General features: G+C 30.1%; 1 protein-coding gene and 1 pseudogene across 1 annotated transcript; both read right to left on the bottom strand.

Annotated features, from left to right (window-relative positions):
* Window positions 1-3,445: 3,445 nt before the first annotated feature.
* LOC145192930 (uncharacterized) lies at window positions 3,446-7,416 on the bottom strand. Its single transcript, XM_090073124.1, has 5 exons — window positions 5,785-7,416; window positions 5,321-5,558; window positions 5,015-5,199; window positions 3,921-4,895; window positions 3,446-3,680 (listed from the first exon to the last, which is right to left on the bottom strand). Exons 1-5 carry the CDS (start codon window positions 6,046-6,048, stop codon window positions 3,489-3,491), a joined length of 1,854 nt encoding a protein of 617 aa, XP_089929250.1. The 5' UTR covers window positions 6,049-7,416; the 3' UTR covers window positions 3,446-3,488.
* A 2,647-nt stretch (window positions 7,417-10,063) lies between these two features.
* Window positions 10,064-11,260, bottom strand: LOC149878523 (uncharacterized; annotated as a pseudogene).
* Between the last annotated feature and the right edge of the window lie 560 nt (window positions 11,261-11,820).

Genomic DNA, 11,820 nt, shown 5'->3' with positions numbered 1-11,820 from the left:
TATGCAAATGATAAAAAATAATTAACCAATATATCAACAGTACAAAAGATTAAATAAAAAATAAATTGTAACAACAGAATATATATATATATATATATATATATATATATATATATATATATATATATATATATATATATATATATATATATATATATATATATGCAAAAATTGAGATGTGTTTCACAAGAACTTTTACAAGATAATTATTGACACATAAATTTAAAGACAGTATCTAAGGCATGATTGCAAAGTAGGTAGAGTTGCCTAAAACCTGAATACTCTCCACACGCTCACATACACATGCAGATGCATACATAAAATTTTTCTTCATATATCTTTCCCTCCTATATGGTTAAAAATAATCCGTTATTAGAACAGACATAATGAATCGGATTACTTGCAAATGTTAATAAAAAGAATAGAATAATTATGATGACGATTAGATACCATTAGGTACCTTGGCTCTAAACAACTCTTTTAAGCGTCTAAAATAGTTTTTATTCAGAGTAACATGAAACTTTCCAAACGGTTAAAGTTAAATCATCCCGTTAACATCTCCATTAATATAATTTTCGGAAGCCTCACAACGCACCATTTTGAATTTTTTAGCTTCATATTAATGGAAATAATTTACCTAGGTGCTGTTTTCCTGGCGAGTTTCATAAAAGTATTTGGACGGGGGTTGTTTTAAGTCAAGTTAAAAAGAAGTTGCTCTTTTAAGTAGAAAATGTTGCATGTTTTTACAATTAGATTTTCTAGTCTATAATTGTTTGAGGTAAATTATTACATACTTAGACGATTTTTTTTAGACGATGAGTCTTGAAATTTAGGCGATAAATAGTGTAAAAATAAACGACGTAAAAAGTTAATAAGAGTTTCTCACTTTCAATTAATTCTATAATTTATAGATCTACACGAGCAATGGCGTAGCGTTAAGCTCGCTGGTCCTAGGACCAGTTCAATTGAAAACCAATACCAGCAGTAAAATATTATCCAACCTTTAATGATTTAAATACACAAAGTCTTTTGAAGTAAAACCCGTTTCGTCTTGTACAATCTTCTCAGATTACGATTATTACAATCTTCTCATATTACGACAACCTTGTCATTGCACAATTTGGTGTCGACACAACTTTACACATCCTTTTCTTTTCTTTTATTTGTATGATAAAATCAACTTTGCGAGCTTATGTTTTTGAATAAGTACATCAATCATTTCATTAATGTCAACCTGTCGGGCCCGTGTATTTTCAATAGAAATTAATGATAAACTATTTAGTCGTTCTTCTGCTTCTTCTCACAAATTTTTGATAATTTTTAGTTTTGAGAAGGATAAATCTGCGGTCACAGCTGTAATCTTGAAATGTCATTTATAGAATGAAAACAGTGCACACGAATATGTTGTTGGCGGAGAATATTTAATTAGTAACAAATCTGTAATTTGTCTTGTCGATTTGGAACTGCTTGCATTTTGCCCTTAAAACAAGATCGTAAAGAGAATAATTTATGTCCAAAATCTGATAAAGGTTTTTCATCATTTAATTTAATAAATAATATCCAATATTACTTTTTTAAAATCCTTTTAAGTATTTATCTCGAATTGGATATTGTTTATTGATGTGATTTACTAAGCGACACCAAATCAAACACTGACAAGGTTGTCGTAATATGAGAAGATTGTACAAGACGAAACGGGTTTTACTTCAAAAGACTGTGTATTTTTTATTATTTTTTAATCAACCCCCAGAAAAAAGTTCATCATTAACATTAATATCTTAAACTATTTATAAAATTTATAGAACTAAGTTTTAAAAAATGCAAATAAGCATGACCATATCATTTCATTGTAGTCTACTTTTAGACTTTCTGAAGAATTTCTTTTTAGACGTTAGTTGTTAATATAATATCTGGTCACAAAGTTTTAATTGTCAATATAAAATCAGGTGAACTTTTTGTTTCTTTTAAAAGTTGGGGAATTTTTTTTGTCAGAATCTTAATTTCCAAATAATTATCCAGCGTAGAGGATCACCTTTAAACATATTTGAGTATCTTTAAACATCTTTTTTTTTTTCATTTTTTGGTTTTAACTTTTCCTTTGGCTGATATGCCTTTCTTTCTTTTTACGTTTTGGCTTAAACTCTCTCGTCATTGTTTCATCTAAGGAAAGAATTACAAGAAAGAAATGACAGGTTTACTGACTATTTATTTCTCACTATTATTTAAAAAGCATATAAATGCTAACTAAATAGTTCATAAAAACAGGCCATTAGTTTTTCATGTAACTTATTATCTACCTTTTATTTGTAAGCAACATGAAAAACTAATGGCCTTTTTATGATCTTTTTAATTATTACTTGCATGCTTTTTGAAACTGGCTAAAACAGCAATTAACCTCTACGGTTTGGGAGTATTGCCAAACAACATATTTACAAAAACACGCATTCGCAATCAAAATATTTAGCTTGGCTTTGAGATTTAAGAAATAATGCTCAAGTACATTAAACAAAAGAAAACTTGGCTTAAAAGCATAAAGATGCAGGTTTCAAAAAGCATAAAGATGCAGGTTACAAAAAGCATAAAGATGCAGGTTTCAAAAAGCATAAAGATGCAGGTTTCAAAAAGCATAAAGATGCAGGTTTCAAAAAAAGTCGTTCATTCTTATAGAGCATTCCGTCTTGTGCAACTTTCTCTGCTTTTATAATTGTTATTTGCATCTGGCTTATATTTATTATATTAAATTTGTCTACTTTTTATTAGTGTTATCCCCAAATAGTTGTGTTTCGTACAATATTTGTTAGCGTTTTCCATTCGATATGAAAAAAATCATTCAATTTACAAATTAGCAGCATGTACCATGGTGTGATCAAAAAAAGTCCAATGCTGTAAGAAAGTTCTAATGTAACAAATGATAAATTTTATATTTTAACAAATATTTGGGGAAAATGATTTTTTTAGTTTTAATTAGATATCTAGTTATTATTTAAAAGTTATAAATTATAAGTAAATATTTGTTTTATAATATATAAAATTTACCTTTTGTTAAATTAGGACTTTCTTATGGCATAGGACTTTGTTAGGTCACATCACTTTATGTATATTTTGCCTTGAGTGGAAAGTGTAAAAAAAGTTATTAATTTAAATCAAAGCAGTCATTGTGTGTCATTTATAACTAAGTTTAGATTATGAGGATCGCAGATTACAAACTCTGCTGGAGGACAATTAGCTTTGATTTTGAATGAACACCATCATTGCCATATTAATATTCAGTGTCATAATTATTCGTTGTCATAATTAGTATTATTGAAGTCCGTTAACAACTGATGTAACCGCGATAACAAAAACAAAGAGGAAAACATGATATACCAACTTGATGTTACACCATGGCCTGCATATTTACCAAAATTATATTGCTTTAACTTCTTTTAAAGAAATACTGCAAAAAGAAAAAAATCATATATATTATTTGAAACAAATATTGTTCGTTTTTACGGAGTTCCAAACATAACAGAAAAACTCGATTCATCTCTACCAACAGTAAAGTTTGCAAAACTTGTATGTCCACTCCATTTTGAGCGGAGACCACATCCAAATCGTACAACGTGCGCCATCACAAGAGGGAACTTATACTGATTAGCTACGCTCCATACTTTATCCATGCTAGCTTTAGCATCCTTGTTCTATAAAAAAAAGTAAAAGTGATGTTACTGAATAGCTGAAGCATTAAGTCCGTGATTCGAAAACACATACATGCGTTTACATATAATACATTTGAACTTGTTTCTAAACCAAAGATTGAGTGCTGCGTGTATATAGAAGTATGTAAAAAAATATAAATTATAATAAATTATAATAAATTATAATAAAATATATAAATTACAGCCACACGTTATAATTAACTCTAATATAAATCATCTCACATATCCGTTGACAGAACGAAGAACAGCAGCAGTTATTTCGTTTAACTTCTCTTTAGGAGGAAAGACAGAATTCTTTTTAGCCCAACCAACTACTAGATTTCTCTTATGCACTCTGAAAAAGTGGACGTAAGTTCCAATAACTGAATGAGCGTCAGAACCAGTAACCTCATCATAAGCATTCACTGTGAAGTAATAGTTCGAATATAGTTCTGATAAATAGCGGTGTAAAATGTTTCGGAACTCGTCATTACTTTTTAAACTATTTAACATCATTTGTTGTTCCACTTCCCCCTTTAAGATATCAGCGAAAACAACTTTTTCTTCACACGTCGGACCTTGCCAACCTCGAGGACAAGAGCACTTATAAGTACAAGTAATGTCTGTGATGTCAGTACAGGTTCCTCCGTTTTTGCAAGGAAGTTGCTGACATCTTGGATTACAACAAGTAAAACCAACGTTATTAGGGTTGTTATTGCAAACTTGTTGTCTTGGTATGCAGTTATCATTCCAGCCGCAGCTGTTTTTGGTTTGTGGGTTGCAACTTTTAATGCCAAGCTCCTCTTTATTTTTCTCACAGTAGTTGTAGTAATAGGGTCCAAACCATTTTAAGATACCCTTGAAGTTAATACTTGGGTGCTTACTCATATGACTTGCAGTAAACAAATTTAGTATAGAACTTAATTCCATCTTTATTGGTGAAGGTGACTCAAACTTTTGCTGTGACCAGGAAACAAGATCAGCGGCCGGTTTCGAACCATAAGATGTGACAGACTCTCTTTCAAAGCCATTAACGGTGTTACTATTTGCTGCATTATCTACTTCGTTGCAGCTTTGAGAAGTTCGAGAATTGCCAATTCCTGCAATTGTCAATTTAAGACGATCTTCGTTGCACTTTTGAATTTGGGCATCAGTACTTTTTTTAAACTCATCTTGGGAATAACGTCGAGTAACCGCTGTCCTTGCTCCCATTGTCGTCTAAAACATAGGTATCGTAGTTACCATTATAAAAACTTTGTCATAGTTGCCATTTATTTTTTCTAACGATATTTTTGCATGTTTTTCTAAAAATATTATAGACCACAAACACTTATTACCTGTAAAAGATAATGTGTGCCAAATTCTCTAATAAAGTCGTTGGCTTCAACTTCTCTCTTTGATTCAATGGTATTGTTCAACCGAATCAAGCCATTCACAAAACCATCAGCAAATGGAGGTGGGTCGAAAGAACTTATTCGGACAGTGTATGTTGCGCACGTTGCATCATGTACAGTCAAAACTCCTGAAAAAATATAGTTGTTTAGGTTTTGCTGCAAAGATTTCTACGTTAGTTATGTAAAGTAACTTTTTTAACGTTCTTACCACTAAAATCATTTTTATGCCTCAATAGCAAAGTTACTAACCTCTTTTTTGAATGAAGAAAATTTCATTGTCTTTATATTCCTTGCTCAATGAAAAAGCAGATTCTATTAGAGGTGGAATTGTTGTTTTGACTCCAACACCTTTAAGTTCTGCACTGACTTCAAACTGAAGATTTGAAGTAAAACTTGTGCCATGGGAAGATTTTGAGCCAATTTTTTTTGCGTAATCGTCGACAGTAGTTATAATATCTGAACTTGATGTTAGACTACATTGAACTCCCTAATTTAAAAATTTTAAAAAAGACATTTTTGATGAAACACATGAGTAAGATTCAAAGTTAAAAACTTTTCAAAGTATTTTACTATTGTATTTTCAAAATCGTAGGAGTTTTAGCTTTACACTTTGCACTACAATTACAACAAAACTGTTTTAATCGGGTCACTTTGATAAATTTACGAATGTACTGGATATGATAAAAGTCCTTTTCATCTAAAATGATTTTTACCTGGCGTACTGTAACTCCCCCGTGAAGTGCATAAGCTCCTGAAGATGTTTTATAAGTGGGAACAAAAATGTAGCCGGTGGAGAATCCGGGGTCATGAAGAGCACTTGAGGTAAACGGATTTCCTAGAAGAATGTTATAACCCGTCATTATGGAGCCAATGTTAGGATAGGGCTCGTGATTAGGATTACACCACTCAGCTTTGCAATATGGCGAAGCTGCAACAACACTTATATAGTGAACTAGGATTAGCAGTAAAGTGAACATCTCTGTTAGTTTTATCTAAATAAAACAAGTTTATAGATAATCAAAAATCTCATGCTTGCACAACTTCTCTGGCTTCTTCTTAGATTCTTCTTTTAATCATGATGATCGTCATTATCATGATAATCATAATGATCATCACAATAATCATCATTATGATCATAATCATGATCTTCATCATGATCATATGATCATGATCATGATTATGATCATCATCATCAGTATCATCACTATCCTTAACATTATTATCAATTATCGTTGTTTCTATTAATGATAGCACTTTTACTCTTAATTTATATAAATATTTTAAAATAAATACGTAGGTGTGTTTGTTTATCTGCAACTGAATAAACCTTTTCTATAAAAACGCCTTTACTTCTTGCTGCTTTAAGAAAAAAAGTTATTTAGCGAGAATCAGCCAATGTTTAGGCTGCTTGATTAAATACAGTTGTAAAGACTGACACATGTTTGGGAACTATTAGCAAAAAAATAGACTTCGTATTATTGATTATCTTTCACTTTTGCCATTTCTCGTTTTGCTCTGTTAAATTCCTTAACTTGATGATTTTTCGTTATACCGTTACGCATTTTGTCGTAAAAAAATTTTAAATCGTAATATTAAACTTTTTAAATGGGACTAACAATCCACACGATAAACGAGATGAAGAGGTTTATTCAGGATTTCTGTTTTCATCATCCAAATTATTCAGGATATATAGCAGATTAGTAGAGATGTTTTTACAAACCTCATTGAGATTTAATGTGAATATGATACTCCCCTTATTCTAGTATGAGAAGTTTGAATGCTTTTTTTAACAGTTCCTAATATAATAAAAACACATGATAAAGAGTTTTGTTTGTAATTTTAATCTATTCTTTTAGTTTACTGAAATTTTGTCTTAGCTTGTTAATTATATTCCTAATATCTTAAATTTTATACGGTCATATGTATATTTCATACGGTCATATTTTTATTGCATATGTTTATGCTATTCGGTAGATTTTGGGAAATTTTGTGTAAAACGGCGAAACGTGAAACTGCAAAACGAAAATCACAAAAAAAGTTAAAAAATTTTAACGGTAAGATGAAAAATTTAAAGAACCTGAAGCAAATTAGTAAATGTCATCAAAAAATGCAAGATTTTCTTTTTTTTAAAATTCTTTTTTACAGATGTGTAAATAAAAAAGTGCTGGTAAAAGTTTCAATGAAATCCTACTGTTTAATCAGCTTTCATCGTCGATTTTATTTTATGGATACAAAAACACCAAAGTTTAGATTTAATAAGTTTTTGACTTATTTTTTGAAGTATTTTGCATGTTCGTGGTCGTGCCAAATTTTAAAAGAAAAAGCTTCTTTGATTAAATTTTCTCATTGAAAATAGTCTTATCATCCAGTGTTTTTTTTTATCATGTAGTAATTTTTTATCATGTAGTATTTTTTTTTTTTTTTTTATCATTAACTATTTTTATTATAATGTACTATTTTTAATTAAAAAATTAAAATGAACGAAAACTGACTATCCGATATCGATTTATATATAAGCCAAGTAAAGTCGGATAATACACATTAGATAACCTCATGTTTACATTTTATATGTATTTGTACCATAGTATACATTTATGACAATACCTTACTCACCACTCCAGTCTGAAAACATTTCCTACCTTGTCTAGAACTTAAAGTTATCCCTCTTAGAAAATTTATTATAATTAATGGACTTATGCATCCCTCGATCTTTTATTTGAAACTTAAATCCTTTTGAAATTCAAATCAAATGATAAACGATTTGCCACCTAAAAAAAGACAATCGATGTAAATAACAAAAATATTAACTAAGAAAAATGTATAATCTAAGATGTATGCTATTGTAGATCATCTCGGAGCTACTTATATGCGTTTAAAAGACTAAATACAATATAAAAAAGTTTATTTACCCAACCAACCTCATTTATCCAACGCTCCTACAGCTCAATACAAGGTGTTGACATTTTATAGTTGAAAAATTAATTACAACAAAAATACTAGTAACTTCAACTACAGTTGGAAACAATTAGCAGAGAAAAGTATTGCTTAAAAGCCAATCAGATCTTGTAAATATATGTAAGCATATATATTTTATTTGAATATGTGTTAAGAACTTTCATTTGATAAATACATTTAATAAATTCATGGCTTATGTAGCAAAGCAATAATTTAAAGCCCAGACCTCTTTTTTAACCGTTGGTTAAATTTTTACCAGTACTTTAGTTGGGTAACTTGCAATATATCCATATTTCAAATAAAAAGAATGTTATAAATCGGGTAGTACGTGTGATGTCATGGTGTAAAAATCTCAAAGGGTGGGACACTGTGATTTCACACCATGGGAGGAAAATGTGAAAAATACTTTTTGCCCAGGGCATCAAAAATATTAAACATGGCGAAGCAGTGATTTTTAAAAAAAATTTTTTAAAACAGAGTTTTATTTTTAAAGTATTGGCAATTCTTTATGCAATTCAAAATACTAGATGTGCAACCGGGGCAGTAATAATGTTAGGGCAATTATTTCATAAAAATGTTTATTTATTTGTTGTTGTTACTAAGGTAAAGGAAGTATTAGGACGATAAAGGAGGGATGTGTTCCAGTATTAAATGAAAGGAAAGCGGAGGTTGGGGTTGAGGTTGAGGGTTTTGGGACTGTTTGGATGGAAAGGACAAGGGTTAATTTTTAAAGGATTAAGAATATGTTTTTCGTCCTCCGTAAACTTTTTATTATACGATTATTCTTAATACATTGTTCTATTAATGTGCTATGGTGATCAGCACTCTTTTATTCATTACGTTAAAAAAACTAGCAAATAACAATTTTTTACTCTCCTTCTAGTGTCCGACACTATCTTTATCAATTAATCCCATTTTTTTCTTCTTCTTTAAACGAATATTTCTTCTTTCTTTATTAGAATTGGCCAAACTTCATCTTACTTTTCTTCAATCAATACTTTTCCTTATTTCTGTTTAACTCTTTACTTCTTCTGTTTATCAAAAATTTCTCTTTTTTATCTTCTTTGCTCATTTATAAAACTTCTTGTTTATCCAAAAATTATACCTGTTTATCATTTATTTACTTGACAGGTAAAAAAAAGTTTTTCACCTGTCAAGTAAATAAATGTCATTTCATAATCGTTGTTTTTAACTTAATTCTCCCTCATCACAATATTATCTAAAAGTGAGAAAAATTCAATCAAACTTCACCTCATGTTTAATTTTAAGTTTCCAAAAAGTACTATGTACTGTAAATATATATTTCATAATAATTTTTATTTATTTGATGATATTTTTTTTACTATTTTCATTTTTCTTAAACAACGAAGATATCACATATATATCAGATAAACAAACTGAGTATTTAATGATGTAAGCTTTTCTTCTCTCTTCCTTTTTTGCTGTAGTTTTGGTATTATACTTTTTTTTTAGAATTGATAATAAAGTAAGTATCCACGAATTAAATTCTAGTTAGAAAAGTATACTAATATCAATAAAAGTTTAGCGTATTTACATTTTAGTTTTTTATGAAATCAGTAGCAACTGATTAAACTGGTAACCTTGTTAGTTTCAGTGGTCATTGTTTACACTTAAACTCACACTTAAACTGACTATCTTTTTAACTTTATGTCTTGAGTGATTTTTACATTATGTTTATAAGATGACTATCTTAACTGAATTTTATTGAAATTTACTTTATAAAGTTAACAACATGTGGTATCTGATAACTTTTTAATTTATCAGTTAAATGACTATGACATGCAAAGGACTTAGTGAATGTTGATATGATCTAGTTGTATTATGTTTAGGATATTCGGGGTATAATGAGTCATCTTTTTTTGATAAGTAATTCAATTTTAGTATGTGGTATTAATTGTTTCAACAAATTTAAATATAGAAATATGGTATCTTGCTAGAAAACATAGATGGCTGATATAATAATAGGTTAAACATGGCATTTTTCTCTCGCTTACCAATTTTAAAAAACAGGCCCCATTTAAATACTACTTTATTTTTAGTTAATGTTGCTTCTTCTCTGTAAACTCCAGATAATTTGTTGAAGGCATTGTTTTTTGATAACAAGTCTTAAATATTTTCAAACATAACGACAACACTTGGTTGATGACTAGCATTTTTGAAACTTTGGAAGCTCGTGAACCCGACATTTTTTGAACGAAGACCACCACCAAATCTTACAACGTGCACCATAACTACTGGATAACCAAAAGACGTTGCAACAGCTCATACTCTTTCCATGTTAGATTTTGCATCGTTGCTCTATAAAAGATAAAAATATTTGCATATATTATAATGTAAAAAACTTGGTATTTTTTTAGTGTCCTAAAATTAATTAAAACTTTTTTAAAAAACAAAGCAAAACCTATAGTTAAAATTCCATCGCCATTACAATACAAAAGTTGGCTTTATGCAACATGCTGTAGTAGGCAACCATATAGCACAGCAACAAGTCACTGAATAAACATTTTCAGATTTTGAAATTGTTTTACAGAAGTTAATAGCTATTAGAATTTTTTTGAAAAATATTATGAAAGTTAATTAGGTATTTTTTATGCACTCTGCAATGTGTATTTGGTACATTGAGAATAATCCGATATGCAAATAGAACTGAGGTTTTATTTTAAAAAAGTCAGGCTTTTGCGGAGAGAAATCTTTTATTGAATACTTACATAGTTCGTAACAGAGCGAAGAACAGCATCAGCTATTTCATTAAACTTTTCTGTTGTTGAAAAGTTTGATGATTTCTTCGCCTATCAGACAACAATATTCCGCCTGAGTTGTCTATAAAAGTGAATGTAATTACCTGTAACTGCATGAGTGTCAAAACCTCTGACAAATTGTAGGCCTTTACTGTGAAGTTTTAATATGAGTAATGTTGGGATAAGTACTGATGCAACATATTTCTGAAATTATCGTTGCTTCTTTCACTATGCAGCATCATTTGGTGTTCAATTTCACTTTTCAAAATGTCAAAAGTAACAGCTTTTCCGTCGCACTTTTGGCCTTGCCAATCATTTTTGCAAAAAAATTGGAAAGTGCAGAAATGGTCAGTTATATCTTCACAGGTTCCTCCGTTTTTACAAGGAAGATTATGACATTTAAGGGGTGCAACAAGTGAAACATTGTTGTTGCAAACCTCTTGTCTGGGTATGCAAATGGGTTGTCATTTGCCATGAGAATAAACAAGGCCCAAGGCAAGTCACTTAAGGTTGCAGGAACCAACCTGGAAGCTCTATGCTTCTCACATGGACTACTGTATGTTCCTTGCTCAATAGTTAGATCTGGCAGTTATTTCTACATCTTTCCTTCAAATGAAAAAAACAGTAAATATTGTCTGCCCTTTTGCTCTTGTAGCTGGATAAACCAGAAGTTTTCATCAACATGATTTGCATTTGCCAAAGTTTTCTTTTCAAATGAGAAGTGTTCTACTTGATAGAAGTCTTCATCGAAAGAAGTATTTAAGTCGTGATGAATTTATTGCAATTTAAGTCGTGATGAATTTATTGCAATTCTTACTTTGTCCAATAAAGGATTGACAAATCGTGAGCTTGGTAGAAGATTGGAGTGTCTCATAGAACAGTCGGTAGGGTTCTACAAAGTTTGTAGAGACCAATTATTACACTATAGGACTTGGCCAAGGCAGACCAGGAGCTACCAATGCCATGGAGGAACAATTTTTGATGTTTCGAAAAGAAAGTTCTCTACTGTACGAAGTCTCCAAATACAACTTGCTG

The sequence above is a fragment of the Hydra viridissima genome, unplaced genomic scaffold (genome assembly GCF_058129835.1).
Source record: "Hydra viridissima isolate aposymbiotic clone 2 unplaced genomic scaffold, HvirCarnegie_v1 scaffold_15, whole genome shotgun sequence".
In the NCBI taxonomy this organism is placed as follows: domain Eukaryota; kingdom Metazoa; phylum Cnidaria; class Hydrozoa; order Anthoathecata; family Hydridae; genus Hydra; species Hydra viridissima.
The sequence above is the reverse complement of the archived record's forward strand: the minus strand, read 5'-3'. Positions and strand labels throughout refer to the sequence as shown.

What these genes read in the sequence shown, in the direction of transcription:
- LOC145192930 (XM_090073124.1), bottom strand. Translation starts at nt 6,048, where the DNA reads ATGTTCACTTTACTGCTAATCCTAGTTCACTATATAAGTGTTGTTGCA. An exon ending in GCACACATTATCTTTTACAG is followed by an intron (nt 4,896 to 5,014) that starts GTAATAAGTGTT and finishes CCTATGTTTTAG; the next exon opens with ACGACAATGGGAGCAAGGAC. An exon ending in TTCGTTCTGTCAACGGATAT is followed by an intron (nt 3,681 to 3,920) that starts GTGAGATGATTT and finishes TTTTTTTTATAG; the next exon opens with AACAAGGATGCTAAAGCTAG.